Source organism: Mastigoproctus giganteus, chromosome 10 (genome assembly GCF_048544385.1).
Source record: "Mastigoproctus giganteus isolate SK-2022 chromosome 10, ASM4854438v1, whole genome shotgun sequence".
Lineage (NCBI taxonomy): Eukaryota > Metazoa > Arthropoda > Arachnida > Uropygi > Thelyphonidae > Mastigoproctus > Mastigoproctus giganteus.
This window is the reverse complement of record NC_143584.1, coordinates 159434967-159457669: the sequence shown is the minus strand read 5'-3', so window position 1 is coordinate 159457669 and position 22703 is coordinate 159434967. Positions and strand designations below refer to the sequence as shown.

At 37.2% G+C, this 22703-nt stretch overlaps 1 protein-coding gene across 1 annotated transcript in view; it reads right to left on the bottom strand.

The window, feature by feature from the left end:
- Positions 1–21309, bottom strand: part of LOC150079416 (NFX1-type zinc finger-containing protein 1-like) — a 77230-nt gene extending 55921 nt beyond the window's left edge. The window contains exons 1-2 of the mRNA XM_090383059.1: positions 21214–21309; positions 1975–2056 (exon numbers count right to left, since the gene is read on the bottom strand). Coding sequence (XP_090239185.1) covers positions 1975–1994 — 20 coding nt within the window. The 5' untranslated portion in view covers positions 1995–2056; positions 21214–21309. The remainder of the gene's footprint in view (positions 1–1974; positions 2057–21213) is intronic.
- Between the last annotated feature and the right edge of the window lie 1394 nt (positions 21310–22703).

Here is a 22703-nt window from a genome sequence, read left to right as displayed (position 1 = left end):
TTTATGTTTACTGGTAGTGAATAAACTACAATTAATCTAGTTTTAAGCTAGATTTTGCAGGTGTATTTTTCAGTTGTGTAATCATTTGACAATTGAGTTTTTACCATTACAGTAGCTTACGGGACAACGTGATTCCTTCAACGAAGCCTAAGAGAATGTGTATTTTTCATAACGAATGATTAGTAAAATATGTGTGGTTGAAACAACTTCCTGACAATAACTCAAGGACATTTTGCAAGGTATGCAATGTTATTTACTATATCTCATGGAGAAGAAAATGATATTAAAAAGCATGCTTCAGGAAAATAGTACCAACAACTCCATAATCAGGTCGGCCAAAATCGGTTATTATCTACGTTTATAACAACTCCGAGACACAGGAATGGCAATAAAGTTATGGCTGCTGAGCTGGCTCAAATAGCTCATGCTGTACAGCGTGAGCATTCCTACAGATCACTTGACTGTGGAATGAAATTAAATGCTTTTATATTTAATGATAAAATATCCAAAAAATATCTTGTGACCGTACAAAAGCTGAAGTAATCGTAATGAAGCTTTAGCACCAGATTATGTAAAGAAAATCATAAATACACTAAATCTGAATATGCTTGACGGTGTGCTAGCACTCTTTCTTTTTATTCTGTGGCAAGTGATGTTCCAAACTATGGCCATACCAAACTGTGACCAATTGCATTAAGGTACTGGACTCCAAAACATGGTGTCCAACACTATCTGAATAAATTTAATTATTGGATAAACACCTGCTCAATAAATTCAATCGATTTTGACCTGGAAAATTCATTAAGCATTGAAAATATTTCAGTCTTACTCCACAGACAATGCTAGTGTTAATTTTGCAAAGCACAATGCAGTTTTCCAGAAATTAAAACTACTAAGCCCAAATATCAACATGCTAATTGTCTTGCACATGTTTTGCACAACTGTACTGAACAAGCTGATAACAAACTACAGACTGATACTGAAAGTCTTGTAAAGATATTTGATCAATTTTCTTCTGCGAAATGCATTGAAGAGCTAAAAATAATATTCGACCTTCTTGGTGAAGATTACAAGAATTTATTCCATCATGTGGGAACTAGATGACCAACTTTATACCCTGCAATCAAAAGGCTTGCTAAATGTTGGTCTACTGTTAAATCTTATTTCCTATCATTAGGAGGGGACAATTGTCCTTGCCAGATTTGGAAGTGTTTGGAGATATATGAGAGTGGTGAGGTAGCTGGAGAGGAAATGTGTGTGTAATACCAGAAATACTGTCTTTCTCAGAAATGCACTTTTACCTTTCCAATGTACCATAAAAAACTTAGACAATATTACAGTACCAGAGCTGTATTCCCCGATGGAAAAATCGAGAAACAAAATTAGCTAAAGAAAAGAAGACATATTTATTGGGAAAGAAATGGGGCAGACACTGTTAAACTTGATGAAAAAAAATTCTATTTCTATTAAGAAAGATTTTTTCACCTTTTACAACCAATCTCTCAAATACTTGGAAAAGTGGTTTGATTTCCCTGACAATAACTACCTGTATGAAATCCATTTTTATCGCTGAAAAAGGAACCATACATATTCTGACTTCAAAGAAACTGTTGTAGTTTTGAACTTGAAGACATCTGTCAACTTGGATGAATTGCTAAAAAATATATACAAAGAATTTTGTATAATAAAACCAAGGTGACAGTTGTCTTCAACGACAAAAACACGCAAACTCTTTCTGTTGGTGACAAATAGTTCAGGTGGAAGAGAGTGGACTTCCAAGTGTTGCACAATTACTCTTATTTGTACTATCTATTCCTATGTGCAATGCTTACATGGAGTGAGTTTTCTCAATTATGAACTTCTACTGGAGGAATGAACACATCAACAAACAACATTCATTTCAAAATTGTAAATAATAAAGAGAGTAAATCTGAAACACACACATATATATAAATATACAGTATATATACTAACTTTCTACTTTTTTCTGCCATTTTGAACTGTAGTAACCTATCAGATGTATATATCCACTGTAAGTCTTTTTGGAATTATAAATCTAAAATGAATTTTACAAAAAAAAAATCTGTAAATAATAAAGTACACAATAAAATTACAGTACATGTCAAGATTTTTAAAAATGGTTAATTTCCATTACATTATATAAGAAAAGCAGCTGATTAGCAAATTGCAACTAGGTAAAAACTGTGGCTAGCACTGGTACATTCTGTAACTAATATACAAGTAACCCTCATATAACACGGTAGTTAGGTTCCTATAAAATGTCATGTTGTCACTAAGAAAAAGGACAAAAAGGAGAGTTACATTCCAAAAGCTAACAAAAATTCACTATTTCATTAACAAAACTAACAAAAATATTGTTAGTTTTGTTCTATTCTAGATTTCTGTATCTGCTGCTCTCATTAAAAAATAAGCAATCTGGGTTTTTTGCTTTTGCAAATTTAATCGTATGGAACTAAGCATTTTTGAAGCTCCCTTTTGAACTTTGGTCTCCTTTCATTCAAGAATCTCCAAAAATAAGATTCCAATTGCTCGGCTAACTTTATGCCTTCCCATATGCTTTTTAGTGTAAAATTTGGAAGTTTAGAATTTTCATTTGCACTATCATCCTCTGAATTGATTTGGTTTTCCTTCCGATGCCATTGTGAATCTGTAAAGCTTCTGAAATGTAAGAGAGCTCATGCAGGATGTCCATCATTAGTGCTAAATGGTTAAGAAATTCCAGATTTAAAAGTTGCTTTAACAATCCCAAATAAAAATAAATTTTCTATTTATACTCCAGGGCGACCACACAGTCAGAGGAGTTTACAAGGTAGCGAGAATACAAGAAACTGCACCGTATTCAGCAGTCAAGGCTTGAACCCGGGTCACTCAAGGCACATATATTTATGCCCTCGCGCACCTGATCACTGGGCTACGGCGGCCTCTGATTCAAAATGTTTGCACAATGCAGGATAATTCCGTTAACTCACAATTACCATTTGCAAGCTACAAGCTGCTCTTCATAGCCCGAACACACGACCGATCTTTGTAGCTTCCACATCAAGTTCTTTAGCAATCATCCTTAATTCGCGCTAGTTTTTTGGAGATTGGTAATAGTTTTTTTTTTTTAAATTATTGCCTGTATGCCATTATATTTTAGAACATTTTCTATGCAGTGAAAGGCTCGACAAAGTTTCAAAATCTGTCAACATTTCATCTTCGTAAAGTTTTTATAATATCTTAGTTTCCTCAATATCCCCCCATACATTGCTACTGTCACTAGTTCTCTGAATACTACAAAATATCGGAATCACTCAGATATTCAACTACTGTGACCATATAAACATAGACAGGAGAAATTTACTGGAAGACATGGATCACTCACTTCTCCGAAAAACATACACCCATTTGTCGGAGTAAAGGGGAACCACAACAGAGGTTGACCAGAAGCTATTATCCATTGCGGTAATCTTCTTAATCCTCTGACTGTCTATGGAAAGCATATTGACTAGCGCGACTTCTCGGAATGTGGCTGCATAAGTTTTACGGCCACCGCTAACGTTGTGGAACGGTAATCCCTTTCACCCTTAATTCGCTCTTTCTAATTACGTACCTAAAGGCCAGAGGTGAGAAAAATACATACAAAGTTGTCTCTCCTAATCTGTTTGTTACATGGAAATAATTTTCGTTCTACAGAAACTACTATATTTTAAATGTAATTACCAAGGGGAATTTAAAAAAATTCGGTATAAAGAAGTTGGTTAAACAGAGGTCCGACAGTAATTAAATCAAAAATGAAGAAATTTTAAAATACATAACCGATCGATTGAGCCATTAAAATGTTGGGAATGGGGCCCCCGTTCGTCCAACCGTAGTTTCGGCTCTGGATACTCAATAATTGCGCATTTAGGATTTCATTTATAAAATAAATGATCGTCTCAACAATGGGCTCGCAAATTTTCAAAAAAATAATATTGGGCTCTCACGAGCCCACTATAGCTCACCACTGGTTATAGCTTGGACACAGCATGCCTATCAAAAGGCTTGCCTGACCAATTTGATTGGATACCATGATGCAGTCACAAAAGAACTGGATGCAGGGAATAACTTTGATATTATATATTTGGATCTTAGAAAGGCTTTTGATACTGTTGCACAAGGAAGACTGCTGCACAAATTGGAGCAGTGTAGCATTGGAGGCAAATTGCTGCTATGGATAAAGGGGTGGTTGAGGGGGAGAAGACAGAGAATGGTAAACAATGGACACTGCTCATCATGGACTAATGTTATTAGTGGAGTCCCTCAGGGTTCAGTGTTGGGTCCATTATTGTTTTCTGTATTTATAAATAATATTGATGATGGTATATCAAGCTTAATGTCCAAGTTTGCAGACGATACAAAGGTTGGCAGGGTTCTTAAGGACACTACTGACACTATGCTGCTTCAACAGGTGCTGGAAAGGTTGAGCAGATGGGCTGAGAGGTGGCAAATAAAGTTTAACATTGACAAATGTAAAGTACTACATATGGGAAACAGCAACCCTAGAGCAATATCAACTCTGTGGTACTACACTGACAGTGATAAAGAATGAAAAGGACCTGGGGGTAATTGTGCAGGCAGATATAGAGTTCTCTGAGCAGTGCAGACTGGCTGCAAGAGCGGCTCATGGTGTCTTATCAATGATATACAGGAATTTTTCTAGAAGGGATAAGGAGGTGATTATTCCCTTGTATAAGGCAATGGTCAGGCCACACCTTGAGTACTGTATACAGGTCTGGAGGCCTCATTTCAAGAAGGATGTAGAGCTGCTGGAACGAGTGCAGAGGAGTGCAACAAGATTAGTGAATGGAACAAAGGGTTGCTCTTACGAAGAAAGGCTTAAGTTTTGCAAATTACAGAGCCTGGAGCCTAGGCACCGGCGAGGTGATCTGATAGAAGTTTATAAAGCCCTGAATGGTTTGAGCATGCTCAATGCTGATGGGATTCTGCCTCTTGCTCAGAATAATCACCTGAGAGGGCATAAATTCAAATTGAGGAAAGACAGATGTAGGATAGATGTGCGGAAATTTGCCTTTAGCCAGCAGGTAGTTGGTTGGTGGAACAGACTTCCATCCCTTGTTGTGGAAGTTGATAGCCTAAATAAATTTCAGGCTCAGCTGGACAAGTATTTCGAACGTACGGAGGGATGAAGTGGAAGTTTTTTTTTTTTCTTTTTGGCTGATTCTGCATAAGCTTGCTTTCTTGCTGTTGTTGTTATTTGGTTTTTAGGAGCATTAGCAACTAAGGCCATATTGCTCCGGGGATATGCGGTGGTCATTCCCTGACTTTTCCGTATCCTCCTTATTTGGTGGTCATGGGCTTGAACCCCGGTCTAATCAAGAAGTGTGTGCTATGCACTGCCGCTCCTGCCTACAGAGGCACCATTTGCTTTCTTGCATCAAATGCCTCTACTAATGCTAACTGAAAAGCAGAGATAATCAATTAGTGAAATCCATAATAGGTTAAAATTTTTCTTAAGATTCTATATAATGAAACAATCTTCATTGCATATTATTATAAAACCATTGAATTTTAGTTGCAGCTGCTAAATATGGCATGAATTTAGTATGTGCTATCAAAATTTACTTTGTGTTTAAATGAAGGAAAATATTGACAATGTCTTTAATTCTACATCACTTGCATGGCATATCACAAATGTCAATTTTTCTAAATCTGGAAGTAGGATCGTATCTCCCATGTAATAAAGAATGAAGGCAGAAATCCACATACATTAGGACTAATCTGCTAATACTGTTTCATAAAAAAAACAAAAAATATGAGTAAAATAAGAAGCTAAAAGTTATTATTATAAGAAATGAATTTTATTAAGCCTTTAGTAAAACAAGTATTCGAGAAAAATAAAATACCTTAACAAAAGTAATAAAAAATTATATTATCGTAGGTAATATAATTTTTTATTATCTATATAAAAATTAATTTTTGCAACACGAACACATATTATAGCACCTTCATGTGGTGCTATAATATAATATAATATAATTGTAGTTCATTATTTTTGATAAATACTAAATTTGCTTGACACATTTCACTAAGCACTTTAACATAACTGATTTGTTTAGTGCTCTAATAACTATAACTTGCTACTTTGCTTACGCAACATGTACACAGCCTGCTCATGATTGTTGCTTTCTCCTCCAGAAAGCAACAATCATGAGCAGTACAGTGCATTTCCATCTCAAACCACAGTTGAGAGATATTTTCCATTGAGAATGAGATGTGCCTTTATGGGCTATTCACAGTCTGGCCAAGTTAGTTGCTATTAATCCATTTTACACATATGTACATATATAGTGGACACTGCTTATTGTGATTACACTGGAACACAGCTATTGTTATGTGAGTTAGTTATTCTTATCAATTATGATAACAATAACCAATGAAACAAGAATGCAGCTGTTCAGCATTATTGAAGCAAAGCAGAAATGTATACATCAAAAGATGGAAGTGGACAGAAAGAAAACAAAGTCAAGCAATACAAAATACTTTAATTTGACTGTATGCTACTTTTTAAAGAAAGTCATCAATGAGCTGGATATCATCATTCTTCTCTTTCTTGGTGATTCCCTTCTCTCCCTCTCTCAGGGTAATTCAGATTTTTTTTTTTTTTTTGGCTGGTGCAGCATAAGCCTCAGGCTTCCTTGCACCACATGGCTAATAATAATAATAATGTGCGTGATGGCTCAGTGGTAACGACACTGGACTACCAGCCTGATGGACCCGGGTTCGAGTACCGCTTTGGCGGAAGCGAACGCGGCTCCATCACGCTCAGAGACCAGTATAATAATAATAGTAATAAATTAGAATAATAATAATAAATAAATTAATAGTAATAACAAAAATTAATAAAATAAATAAACATCGTGAAAGTTGCTCCAAGGGACCTTCCTACCCCAAGGTTGGAGTGGCAGCTAAGGCAGGTTGTAGCGCCATTTGGCATCACGCGCGAGAACTACCACTGGACATAAGCCGAAGCTAAACAGATTCACCTCCAATAATGGATGATGTCGCAGAGAAATATTAATCATACTGCATTGAGTGTGGTGCAGGATAAAGTCACTCGCGTTCAGGCTTTACGCAGAGGGGTCGGTTCGAAAAATCACAGATGGTCTCCCGAGGAAGACAATGGAGCAAGTGGCGCTGTCCCCCATATGGCTACCACAAGAGAAGGGCAAGACCATCCAGCCCCCACCAACTGGAAGTGCTTCCTGCGCAACTGTGCTAGTGACCACCCAGGAAGGGAGAAATGCCAACGCATGAAGTGAAGCATCGAAATGGATACGTACATCATGCAAGCATACTACGAAATCACGAAGCTGGAGACCGATATGACAACTTACAGGGCGAGACTACATACCAAGTGGCTGGAACGATTCTCCAATATTCAAGTCACCGAACAGCGAATAGCGGACCATCGTCACGAAGCACCTAATAGTCCCTGCAATCTTGGAAAAAACCAAGAAGGACGTGAGCGATCAACTACAAAGGATAAAGAATATGGAACCAGAGGAGGAAGAACATACCACCACTGAACCAGAGGCAGAAGAGCAAGAGTAAATACAATCCACAGCAACTGAAGTGGAAACAGACAAGGAGACAAGGTCATGATATCCAGAATAGAGGACAAGTGGAAGAAGGCCCTAACAGAATTTGAAGGAATGGACCCCACAAAGACTCACGTGATACTGAACAGAGGCCGAATAGAACCTTGTGGAGAATCACAGACCAGCTGAATCGGCACATAATACCGCATTACCTCGACAGCAATAATAACTGGAGGCCATCCACACAGCCGTGAATTGTGCTGCGGTAGCAGCCACGAGGATTAATGGAAGAGAAGCGAGAAACCAGCAGCACAAGAACCAAAAACAGAAGGAACCACCAGCTTGGGAAAGAAGACTTCAGCAGAAGATAGAAGAATTAGGAGTCAAGATAGGCCAATTGACCCAGTACCGACGGGGAAATAGGAATAAGAAATTAATTGGAAAAGTGAAGAGCATCATCAAGAGAGACAGCAAACATGAGACAAAAAATCAGAGAATAGGAGAGTACTTGGACACATTGAAGCAGAACCCCCTTGCACTCAGCAAGAAATTATACCAACACAAAGAGAGCTCCAAGAGGAAAATAAACAACTGAATCTTCGATGAAGACCAAAGAGGTTTCTACAGGAATCTCGGAGAAGACGGGAAACAAGGGAACGGACCATCCAAGAAGAAGACGATTGAGGATTTCTGGGGAAACATACGGAGCAGGGAAGTAAAACATAACAGCCAAGCCACCTGGATAGAACTAGAACACGAGAAAACTAAGGACGTACAAGAAATGAGAGGATGGAAGATTCAGGAAGAAGAAGTAAAACAGACGATCAAGAACTCTCACAATTGGTGAACTCCAGGAATAGATAATGTTCACAACTACTGGTACAAGAAGCTCACTTGCACACACAAGCCACTGGCAGAGCAGTTCACCTAAATGATAAGGCACCCAGAGACGATCCCAAAGTTTCTCACTCAAGGAATCACATATCTGAAGATACAAGAAACCTGCCAAAATATAGGCCAATCACCTGCCTCCCAACAATGTACAAGATACTGACCAGCTGCATAACCAGGAAGATAACAGACCACTTGGAGAGCCAGAGCATAATGGCCGAACAGCAGAAAGGATGCAAGCGGCTGAGCAAAGAATGCAAGGAGCAATTAACCATAGATGCTGCAGTTATGGAGCAAGCATACAAGAAGCGCCTCAACATGTACACAGCCTACATCGATTACTGCAAGGCCTTCGACTCTGTGCCTCATAGCTGGCTAATAGAGGCGCTGAAAATCTACAAAGTCAATCTGATAGTGACAAACTTCCTAGGAGAAACGATGGTGAAATGGAGTACCACCATTAAGATCGAAAACATCATAACCAGGCCAATCCCCATCAGGAAAGGAATCTTTCAGGGAGATGCCCTGAGTCCAACTGTCTAGCACTTAACCCGCTATCTACTATGCTCAACAGTAGCAAGTACGGATATAACCTTAAGAAGGAAGGAAGAACCTGTACACCCTCACCCACCTGACGTACATGGATGACATCAAGCTCTAAGCGAGAACTGAGAAGCACCTTCAGCAGCTACTCCAGATCACCGAAGAATTTAGCAAGGATATTAGGATGGAATTTGGTCTAGACAAATGCAAGATCCACGGATTGCGTCAAGGAAAATTAGTCAACTGAAACTACCAGCTGCAGAGTGGTAAAGAGATCAAAGCCATGGCAGAGGGAGAGGCCTACAAATACTTGGGCTCAGCAGTTACAGCACAAGGAAATCAAGGCCTGCCTGACTGAAAAATACCATCAGAGACTCAGAAGCCTGCTGAAAGCAAAGCTGAATGGAGGGAACACAGTTAAAGTCATAAACACCTATGTGCAGTCCCAGTGCTAACATACTCCTTCGTGGTCATAGATTGGACTAACACTGAGCTGAAGGATATCATGAGAAAGACAAGGACAATGATGGCCAAGAGCTGCCAACACAACCCAAAATCTGCCGTGGAGAGACTGACAATTGCCCAGGAAGAAGGAGGAAGGGGCCTGATAGACCTCATTGAGCAACAGAAGACAGCGATCGTTAACCCGAAGGATTACTTCCAGAAACACACAGCAGCACTCCACCAGGCCATGAGGAAGATACACTAGTGGTACACCCCACTCAACCTAAGCGAGGAGTCCCCCCCCCAACCAGGAGGTACAAACAAAGCTAGAAAGATGGGCAGAGAAGACACTCCATGGCAGACACTACAATGATCTTCATCAGGATCACATAGATAAAATTGCTTCCAATGCATGGCTCACAAGTGGGACACTCTTCCCCAAGACTGAAGGATTAATGCTCACCATCCAAGAAAAGGTAATCAACACCAGGAACTATAGAAAATACATCGCCAAGGAGCCTGGAGTGTTAGATGACACATATCGATGATGCCATCTGGCCTTAGAAACGATCCAACACATCACTGCAGGATGCAAGGTGATCACCCAGGCTGAGATCACCTTGCATCCTGCATCCTTACACTCATAGACACAACCAGGTAGCCAGGATAATACATCAGAAGCTAGCAAGGAAATACCAGTTGGTCGAAGAAAGTGTACCATACTACAAGTATGAACCCCAGGCAGTGCTAGAGACCCCCACCCACAAGCTGTACTGGGACTGCGCCATAATAACGGATAGGACAATCCCGCACAACAGACCGGACATAGCCCTTGTGGACAAGAAGGAAAAGGCTACCTATCTGATTAACATAGCAGTACCCAACACTGGCAACCTGTAGAAAACCCATGGGGAAAAAATCAGGAAGTACATGAACCTAAGACAGGAGATCAAAGAGATGTGGCATATGCAACAACCATCCCAATCATCGTGTCAACCACAGGTATGGTGCCAGAGACCCTACATAACAGCCTAGCAGCAATAGACCTACAAGTGAACGCCTACAAGGAACTCCAGAAAGTTGCAATCCTGAACACCTGTAGGATAGTCAGAGAGTTCCTCGACCAACAGTAACATCAGACATAACAACAACAACCACCCTGTGTACTTGGTAGCAATACCTGTCACGAGGTGGAAGCCCCAATCAGAGAGAAATAATAATAATAAAACTATCATGTTTATGGAAATACATAAAAACTATTAAAAAACAAAGAAAAATTAAAACGAAGAAATAGAAACGGGTTAATGCTCCACTGTAAAACAGATCTGTAGGAGTACAAATACAGTGCTTTCTTTCACAAAGTAATGATACTGGCAACCATACAAACTGTATGAAGCAATAGCAGTAACTGGACACGCAATGTGTAGGAGTTCAAATACAAATCAATACGGTACATAATCACTTCCACTGCACATATGTAAACTGTGATTAGGCAAAAAAAGCAATAATAAAAACCAAAGCACCCAATACAATAAATGGTATTTTTTCTATGTATTAGTATACATTTGATCACTCATAAAAGTGATAACATTAAACAAATAAAAGTCTGTACATTTCAGTGGTCAGAAATATGGAAGTCACAAAGGAATAACAAACTGCTCCAAATCAAAGAAGAACCAGCATTATGGATTTCCAGCTTCAGACAAAACAGACAAGAAGAAGTTGTACTAGCAAGACTAAGGATAGGGCATACACACCTAACCCATATGTTTCTTCTCATGGGGGATGACCCACCTCAATGCACACATTATACATTATCACTTACAGTCTAGCATATACTTTTAGATTGTCCTCACTATTGCCATTTCAGAAAAAGTACTTTCTACTCTTAATCACAACTGCAAGAACCATTATTGCTTACCCACATGACTGGAAACAGTGCTAACTAACCTAGATGAAATCTATACCTTTCTGAAACAAATACATATATATGAATTCCTCTGGTGCCAAAATGGAACAAATTATATTACTTTAGAATAATGATAATAGGATCTGGCACATTTTGGCCTCAGCTGCCTTTGTGCCCTTAAACATTACTACCATTACCAATTCAACAAATGTTAACATTATCTGTAATTACAGATAACATTATCTGTAACCATAATAAGTGGCATGCACTATACATGTTTAATTTGAGTTGGCTCTGTGGGGTATGTTTGTATACATTTTGTAGGTCGTTTTAAATAATGTGTCCATTTATGTATGAATTGTCTAGAAATATTCTAGTAGTTGCTGACATGGCATATCTGGGTTTCTAAGACAGTCACAAAATATTTTTGAAAACTGAAAGAAAAACTCACACCTGTTAGCTCCAGCTGTCCAATCTGGGCTTACAAAAGTTGAACCAATTCTCTGGATTTCTGATTTCTAAGTTGATGAAATTGAATCAGGTGACACGTAACCCCAGGGGCTCACATCTGGTGAGTATGCGCTTGGCACACCCAGGGTTCTGAGCTGGATATCACCATTCTTCTCTTTCTTGGTGATTCCCTTCTACCTTTGACACACACTCTCTCTCTCTCTCTCTCTCTCTCTCTCTCTCTCTCTCTCTCTCTCTCTCTCTCTCAGGGTAACTCGAGAATTTTTTTTTGGCTGGTGCAGCACAAGCTCCAGGCTTCCTTGCACCATGTAGCTAATAATAATAATAAATAGGTGCAGAGGATATTTTGGACATGTACAAGTGAAGGGAAAAAATATGCAAGAATTACAAACTGCTCACTAAAAACACTGCTCTTGAGTTGAAACAGGAAAAAAATGCTTTTTGAAATCACTATGAAAGTAAACAATGCTAATAGTAGTAGTAGTAGTAGTAGTAGTAGTAGTAGTGACATGTGATGCAAGAAAGCAAATGTATGAGCTTATGCAGCATCAGCCAAAAAAAAAAAAAAAAAAATCACACCATTCCCTCCAAATGCCTGTCCAGTTCCTCCTTAAATTTATTCAACCTATCAACTTCCACAACGACAGATGAAAGTTTGTTCCAGCAATTAACCACCCGCTGGCTAAAGGCAAATTTCCGCACATCTATTCTACATCTGTCCTTCCTAATTTGAATTTATGCCCCCTTAGGTTCATAATCTGAACAAGTGGAAGGATCCCATCAGAATTCAGCGTGCTCAACCCATTCAAGGCCTTATACACCTCAATCAGATCACCGCGCATGTGCCTAGTCTCCAGCCACTGCAATTTGCAAAACTTGAGTTTCTCTTGATAAGAGGATCCCTTCATTCCCCTACCAATCTTGTTGCCCTTCTCTGTACACGCTCAAGTAAATCTACATGCTTCCTAAAATGAGGCCTCCAGACCTGTACGCAGTACTCAAGGCGTGGCCTGACCATTGCCTTATACAGAGGGATTATCACCTCCTTTTCCCTGCTAGCAAAATTCCTATATATCATTGACAAAACCCCATGACCTGCCCTGGCAGCCTGTCTGCATTGCTCAGAAAACTTCATATCTGACTACACAATTATTCCCAGGTCTTTTTCATTTTCTACCACCTTAAGTGTAGTACCACACAGTTGGTACGTTTCTCTGGGGTTACTTCTACCCATATGCAGTACTTTGCATTTGTCAAGGTTAAACTTCAGTTGCCACTTCTTAGCCCATCTACCCAAATTATCTAGATCCTGTTCCAGTAGCACACTGCCATTACTGTCATTAACAATCCTGCCAACCTTTGTATCATCTGCAAACTTCAACACTAAGCCTGATATACCTTCATCAATATCATTGATAAATATACAAAACAACAGTGGACCCAACACCGAACCCTGTGGGACTCCACTAATAACATTAGTCCAAGAAGAGCAGCACCCATTGATTACCACCCTCTGTCTTCTCTCACTTAACCATCCTTTTATCCATTGTAGCAACTTACCCTTAATACCATTCTGCTCCAATTTGTACAATAGTCTTCCATGCACAACAGTGTCAAAAGCTTTCCTGAAATCCAAATATGTGATATCAAAATTATTTTTTGCATCCAGTTCCTTTGTAACCACATCATAATATCCTATCAAATTTGTCAGACAAGACTTTCCCTTAACAAACCCATGCTGTGTCTGAATTATTGCTGCAGTCTTGTCTAGATGATCCTGCAATGCATCTTTAACCAGCGACTCCATTATTTTACCCGGAACAGAAGTTAAACTAACTGGTCTGTAATTATTCATGTCACCCTTCGATCCCCCTTTGTGAATTGGGGATACATTTGCACATCTCCAGTCTGTGGGAACCTCCCCTGAGTCCAAGGATGCTCTCATAATTATGGCTAAGGGTTTGCTTAGTTGCTTTGCCGCCTCCTTTAATATAACTGGATAGATCCCATCCACCCCAGGTGCTTTTCTTACGTTTAACTTCAACAGTTTCTCTTCCACTTTGCTCTCAGTTATTACAAAATCATTAAGTATCCTGCTACAATTTGATAACCTTCTGCCATTTTCAAACCTTAATAATTCCTCACATGTGAATGTAGATGCAAAATACTCATTCAGTTTGTTTGCTATCTGAGCAGGATCATCAACAGTCGAACCATCGATGTCAAGTGGACCAATCAGATTCATCCTCTTCCTTTTAGAGTTTATATAAGTAAAGAAATCCTTGCTGTTTTTCTTAGCATCCTTTGCCAAAGATTTCTCGTAATCTGCCTTCGCCTGCCTAACCTACTTTGTGACCTGATTACAGACTAGCTTATATCTGCCATAGGCTTCTGAGTCGCTTGATAATTTATATGAATCCCATGCATTTTTCTTCTCTGTTACGAGTCTCATTAGTTCATTTGACAACCATTTAGGCCTAAACCTTGAACAATATTTCTTAATAGGTATGAACCTTTTAGTAACATCCACGATTAATTCCTTGAATGCTTCCCACTTAGAATTTACTGTTGGTAACATCGTCAGTTGATCCCACTGTACAGAATTTAAACTGTCGGAGACTACTGTACTCACCTTTACGGAAACAAAAACCCTTTCCTTTACCCCTGATGGTAATTAAATCTGTAAGTAAATCCCACATCAGTACACTGTGATCACTGCCACCTAGTGGTTCTTTTATCTGCAAATTCTTAATACATGAATGATCACTGCTGATAAACAGATCAAGAGTATTACTTTCTCTGGTTGCCTCTCGAACATGCTGCTGCAGAAAACAATCATCCAATAAATCCACAAAAGTCTGACTAGTGTGTGAGTGACCAACACAGAAGTTCCAGTCAATATCTGGGAAGTTAAAATCCCCCATTATAAGACATTCCGATTTACTAGCCCACTCTATTTCTCTGTACAATTGTTCATTTTGCAATTCAATGTTCAATAAGCCTACTTTGACTCCTTTTTCATGTATGTGCTTTTGCATTGCTGGATTTGTGAACCAAAAGATAAATAATTGATACAATTAAAATATAAAATGGAATAAAAAAGGATTTGATCTGCTAGGACCCCATCTGTCAGAAACCAGAAGGTACTACTAGTGTTCAAAATGACCAAAGGGCAGCATTTCAAAACCTCTAAACCTGCCAAAGGACTCAGTTCAAAGGTTGTGGTCCTATGCTATGCAAACTACCTGCAAACAAAGTACTTATCCCTCATGGAATCAGAAGACAATAAAGAAAGTAAAGCAGAAAACAGAGCTCCTTCAATGACCTCTCCAACTCGGCAACCTTTATCTCTTGGCCTTTTAGTTCACAAATCCAGTAACACAAAAGCATGTATATCAAAAGAAACAATCATCTCAATAGCACTGTGTATTTTCTTAGTTATTTCAAAAATCATTTCTTTCTATTTCACTGCAGGGCAGTTTTTAGTGAACATTACATACATAGAGAATAATGCTGCATCAAAAAAGTAGCAATAAGCTTTTTTTTTTTCTTTTTTTTTTTTAACTTTTACATTTTTTTTATAATTCTGATTTGATTTTTGACAATAATTGCATGTGTTGAACAGTGAAGTAAAAATAATAAATTAAATTTTAAAAGAATTTATGTAAAAAAAAAAAATCATAAAACTTCAAAAATCCTCAAAGAAACTTGCTTCACAGAGCCAGCTGTGATTGGAAACTTGCTATGCACAACCCCCACACACACACATTCAAGAACTCATACATGAAAGAGTTAAGCAAAGGGTTGTATGGTTCTCCCTTCCAGAAACTCAGGTCTAGTAACAGGTACAAATGGGGCCTGAGTCCACATATTATTATTATTATTATTAATAGCCATATGGTGCAAGGAAGCCTGAGGCTTATGCTACACCAAGAAAAAAAAATTTATAAGTTGGCAGTAAAGTTGACACATAAAGGCATTCCTTCTTCCAAGAAATCCATGCACAACTGCTTTAAATGATTGTCAAGCTATCAGTTCAATATCCTGTAGCTTTGTTTCATATACACCATCTTTGAGGAGTTTCTTAATTTGAACCCCAGTGAAAATTCCTTCTTTCAGTTTTGCATCTGTTAAATTGGAAAATGCTTCTCTTAGGTAGCAGAATCCACCTCCTTCTTAATCCTTAACAAAATTCTTCATTAATCCAACCTTTATATGCAAAGGTGGAAGAACCTTTTTTTGGTTCAACCAGTAGAACACTTTATATTACTTCAGCCTGGTAAAAATTCTTTCCTCTTTTTCCCTCTGATGCATAATATAACATTTTTCTATTGCACAATTATCCCACAAACAGAAAACAACAGTACTTCCCACAGACCAGTGAAAAATCCAATTACCTTCAGATCATCACAGACATTCCAAGCAGTCATGGTACTTTCTTGCACTGAGGATCTTGGATACTTTTATGTTTTATCAAGTCAAAAACGTGAAGTAAAGGAACTTATAGGAATATATTTCCACTGGGATAGGAATATATTTCCACTAAAATTAACTTTAAAAGCAGCCAAACTACTTTTAAAGTTAATTTTAAGGCATCAATAATTATATGCCATTCATAAGACTGTATTCAATACCCAGTTTGTTCAGAACAGAAATACATACTATGCTATTTTCCATAATAACAAAATATTTTGAAAACACTTCATGAAGTTTCTGATATACTGTAATTTCTGCTGTAGTTCCTGCTTCAAGTAACTTCCACTGTTATAACCTAAGACCTAACCAAGGAGTTCTGCTTGCACTTTAGAAAAGTTTAAATCACAAACTAAGTCATTCAACTCTTTTTGCTTAATTAAGAGTGGCATGTTATAGTTTTCTGGTTGGTAGTCCAAATGTGTTGAAGTGGATGGTTCAGCATATTAGCATTAGCATTAGTAGAGGCATATGATGCAAGAAAGCAAACTTATATAGCATCAGAAAAAAAAAAAAAAAAAAAAAAAAAAGAAGCTCCCTTCCCATTTCATCCATCCATTCACTCCAGAAATCTGTCTAGTTCAGCCTTGAATTTATTTAAGCTGCCAACTTCCACAACGACAGATGGAAGTTTGTTCCAGCAATCAACCACCTGCTGGTTAATCTGGATATTCTGCAACATAAGAATCCTTTCCTTACTATTTCATCACTACTTCTTTTGTCACACTCTGCTATGGATCTGGTATCAGCAGGTGGTTGATTGCTGGATATTCTGCAACATAAGAATCCTTTCTTTACTATTTCATCACTACTACCTTTGTCACATGATGCTGGGGATCTAGTATCAGCATGTGTTCATTATGTGCAACAGACTGTATTGGAGATGATTGTTAGGATATTTGATGCAGCGTTTGCTTTTTTTCTGGACACCCCTGATATTTCTGTCATGCAAAAATAGCAATCGTCAATGTGGTTGCACAGTTCCCACCATACCATAGCAACAGCAGAAGACATACGTTCAATTTTCCCAGTTAATCACACACATCCTTCAATTTCTGGTACAGATAAGACAGCACACATGTGGAGCAAAGCCTAGGATTTATCCTGATCACCAATCTTGCAACCAAAGTATAAAGAATATGCACATTTAATAATAATGTAGATTTTCATCCACTGAGTATTTTTTTTTTTTTTTTGTAAATCATCCACACACAGATATTAACTGGGTGAGTCAGACACTTTCTTTGCTTTTGCTTAAACATTTTAACAATACAATGCTAAGAAAAACAGAAGAAATGCATAATATGTAATAAATATGCAGTTAAATTACATATCTATTGCACATGCAAACATTATTATGTGCAGGTAATACAACAGATCACTGTCATATATACTTCCCTAAATTGTAGTAAGAAATACATATTATGGGTAACAAAAACCTATTTATATAGAAATTGTAATGTGAAATTTGAAGCATTATTTTTTAAATCTTCACATAAAAGTTGCCTGGAAACAGCTGATATATTAGTGCAATCGGCCAGTGTAATCCACCTAACTGACATGTCACATGGGTGATAAATGGTCTCATACCTCCATGGCTACTTGAGGAAGAGTCAAAAGTCCAACTGATGAAGTGTGGTATTCACACTCTTCAGTTAGCAATTTGGGATTGGCTGAACAAAGAACCTGGAAAGAAATTTCTGGCAAAAATTCAATAGGCCATTGTCAAACTACGAACCCCAAGATGAGTACATGGGCTGTCTCAATCACTGGATATTGTGACTCGCTGGGGTTCAACGTATGCGATGATTGATCAGCTTCTCATTATTCGATCTTACTGTGAACAAGTTGCTGCTGCTGGAATAAAAGAACTCAAGTTAACAAAAGCTGAATGGGACCAAATAGAGAACCTGTGAATCTCTTGGCAAAGCCAAATGAAACAATCACAAATCTTCAAGCTGCCAGTGTAACCCAAGGAGTGATTCATGAAAGAAAGAATGTCAAAAACTGTCAATTTTTGCAAAATAAAGTTCACTAGGAATTCAATTCTATCCTCCATGCAGAAACAAGTCTGGGTTGCTGTTGTTGTTGTTGTTGGTTTAGCGATTTATTAGGTGCAACTGCAACTATGGCCATAGTGTGCCAACCAAGTCTGGGAAAAAAAGTTTTTGACAACATTCATTTCCTTTCTGGAGTTTATGTTGATCCCCGGTATTGGATTCTTCTTAGCTCAATACAGAAGAAGAGCTCTTTATATTGCTCAACAAAACAAAAACTATTGCTACTTTTGAATTAAATGAAAGAGACTGAAGAGGAAGAATCACAACAAAATGAATCTTCAACAATCAAATTCGAGCATCCACCTGAAGTAACAAATTTCAACTATCAGAGGGAAATAAAATAATTCAACAAGCACCAATTCTTCAGATGACTTCAAAAAGGAATAAGCAGGCAAGATGAGTTTCTCAGATTCACAGTTTGAATGAAGCAGTATTCGAAAGACATTTTTAGGAAGATTTTGATGCAGTGAAAGCTTTGGGTGGGCTCAGTAGTCTGTATTTGAGGCCATTTACAGTTACCAACAGTGTATGCAGGATGCTTGTAGAGCTGCTTTGAGCATGTCAACAATTCAGGCCAGTGTTGCACAATTTTTTTTTTTTTCCCCAGCTTTGAAATTAATATTTGAATGACATGTGACAATCAGTGAGGGATAACTTGCTTTTGGCAATTCTTTTTTTTTTTTACAGAATAAATTATAATGACATTTATTCTGTAAAATTAATATAAATAAGGTTTCGGTTTAAAAATGTGTACTTCCTTTTTTATATATTTAAAAATTTGGGTAGGAGCATGGAGAGGGGCTGGTGCAGTCACGATTGATGCCAAAGCAGAGCAATTCAAAAATTGCACCACTAAAGTCCTGTTTCAAAGAACCTTTGATTTCCATGTTACCCTGATCACCCGCTGATGGACTATCTGTCTTGTACAGTGTGGCAGCTTTGTCTCCTCCACCCTGTTTATTTTTTGTAATAATAGTGTATTGATTTTTTGAATGGTGATTTCAGTAGGAAAAAGCAGTTTACTGCTTTTTACTTGAAGCACATTGTAATTCAGAACTTAATTCTCTTAAGTTCATTAATTAAAAATTAATGAACTTTTTACAAAAATATAAAAATAAATAAACATTGAACTTTTACAGACAAAAAAAAAAAAAAAAAATCAATAAAATAAATGATACCACAGAGGTCAAGTCAGATGAGCATACTTGTCATTGGTTTAATATCAAATAGCAAAGTAAAATTGCTTTCCTAAAATTAAGCAGAATTTAAGTAAAACTGGCTAAAATTTTAATTACTTAAAATTATTATTTTTTAATATTTCCAATATTAATAATTTTTTTTCACCTGTTCACAAAATTATATAAATTTCACCCATGTTGCATTGTTCAAGAAACTAAAAGATGCAATTATCGTTTATAATTAAATCCTGCATAAAATAAAATGTGTTACCTATACTTGAATGGGTTCAGCACGCTGAATTCTGATGGGATCCTTCCACTTGTTCAGATTATGAACCTAAGGGGGCATAAATTCAAATTACGAAAGGACAGAGGTAGAATAGATGTGCGGAAATTTGCCTTTAGCCAGCGGGTGGTTAATTGCTGGAACAAACTTCCATCTGTCGTTGTAGAAATTGATAGGTTGAATAAATTTAAGGAGGAACTGGACAGGCATTTGGAGGGAATGGTGTGATTTTTTTTTTTTTTTTGGCTGATGCTGCATAAAGCTCATACATTTGCTTTCTTGCATCACATGCCACTACTATTTTTATAGTATGAAACAGAGCTACAATGCTCAATACGTTCTACGTTGATATCAATATTTGTAAAAGAATACGAGAAATTTACCTCAATATGATACGTAAACGGTATGATACTCTCCAGAAATTAAAACGAAAACAATTTTTTAAAAAACTGAAAATCTTACATTACAGTAACAAAATAATTAACAGTGATTAAAAATCAAATGAACACAATTAAAAATCAAATGATTTTTAATTGTGATCCTAAATAATGGTTTAAGATGGCGATGATTTTTAGGAAAGAAAATCGTTTTGCATTTTTTCCGTTAAATTAATTTTTTACTTAATTTTTCTTAACTGCGTTAAACTGATTTTTAATAGTGTTCATTTGAGTTTTAATTATTGTTAATTATTTCTTACTGTAATGTAAGATTTTCTATTTTTTAAAATTCTTTTTGTTTTAATTTCTGGAGCGTATCATACGGAAGTGTTTTACGTATCATATTGAGGTTTACAAATATACGCTTTTATATACGTTTTTATATACGCTGTGAGAGAAACCAAGATGCGTTGACGTTTTCCGATGCGCACTTACTCATGTGGTTCAAAAAGAAATTATTTAGGATGGTATATCGAGAAAATTATCGGAACGATTTCAAGTAATTTGTCATAAATATTCGCAACCAGCAAATACTACAAAGACTAAGTGCAAAACTTCAAACGGCAGTCTTAAAAAAAATAGGCCGGTGAACTTAGAACTGAACCACTAATTCGACTTAATAAAAAAAAGTTAAGTTCAATTTAAATTCAATTTAAGTTCAATTAAATCTCTTGATACATCGACTAGCAAAGGAGAATAATTACCTCTAACCATTAGCAATCTTGCAAAAACAACTGTTTTGCTTCAAGTGATAGCAAAATACTATATTATCCGACGCAACAATTTCCAAAACAAAACCGAAACCATGATCATTACACCCTAGTCACGTGATATTTACCCAATCATTTGACTTTACGTTCTGTACTAAAAATATCTACACGAATTCTCCAAAATTCACTAGCACTTTTAAGACAACTCACCCAACGACACTGCAACTGACAACGCTTCTGACTTACGAAAAATAAAATGGTCTGGAGTTGCTGATACTGTTTCTCACAGAAACTCTCTTGTGTAACTGTTATTAGTAATTATCAGACAACAGAATAATACCTATACGAGCATGCTATAGCCTACTGTAATCATATACATACGATGCTTTGGAAGTCAACATAATAATTAGTGCTTTCTAATACTGTAGTAGTAGTAGTATGGAAAGCTATTTTATTTAATCGCATTTAATTCACTCAATTTTGAAGTACAGTAATTCAAAACTGAGTAAATTAAATTATATTTTATTAAATATAAAATTAGTATTATTATAAATATAAAATTAGTAATTGAAATTATATCATATTTTATTTATTTATATTTAATTTACTTAATTTTGAAGTGTGCAACTTCACTCCGTTACGACAGTATTGTTAGTGGGATTGGTATAAAGCAAAATAGACAGAACATGTGTGTGGAGTGGGGTTGATAATTAAATGATGGATGAAAGACTTCCAGTCGTAAATTTTAGAGAAAGAAACGACACCAGAGTTGTAACTACGTTAACAGTAGTTACTGGCTGCAGCTCATCAGCTGGTTGATTCTTGTAGGGTTCTAGGCGCATCCCCCCAGGGGCTCACATCTGGTGAGTATGGGCTTGGCACACCCAGGGACCTGAGCTGGATATCATCATTGTTCTCTTTCTTGATGATTCCTCTCTCTCTCTCTCTCTCTCTCTCTCTCTCTCTCTCTCTCTCTCTCTCTCTCAGGGTAACTAGGGAATTTTTCTTTTGGCTGGTGCAGCATAAGCTTCAGGCTTCCTTGCAGCATATGGTTAATAATAATAATAATCAGCAAATTATTATATTGCGCTGTAATAACACACACACACATATATATATATATATATATATATATATATATATATATGCTGTTTGCACTTGCTGCTTGCTGGGCGAAAAACCCAAGTTCCCCGGGAGAAAAAACCATGCAACCCGCGCCTAAGACCGACTAACTCAACCAAGTTGTGAAAAAGACCCATAAAAATTCACGTCACCCACGGGATTCGAACTGAGGCCTTTTCCACCCGGTGTAGAGAGATATAAATACTAAAGTAAAAGCAAGGACTGAAGAAATTTCTAAAGTGAAATACTCTAAAAATACCTTTGGGGAAGATGCCACTTTTATTTTAGTGATCGCAAGATGATAGAGTCAAATTAGAGAAGAAATAAAATATTTGCCTAATAATATATTGATGGAAATTAGTATACATCATATATTAAAAGAAACGTGCGATACTTTTAAAAAGTAGAATCAGAAATTCAACTGCTGAGGCACCATCTCCTTCTAGGGAAGCTACAAGGAATAATTACGAGCAAGGAAAGAACGCAGCATTTTGATAATTCCACAACCCAGCCAGAAGGTGCCGAGCTGCAGTAGCCCCGAAACCATGAAAGGCAGCAAGCAGGTACATTCCTGACAA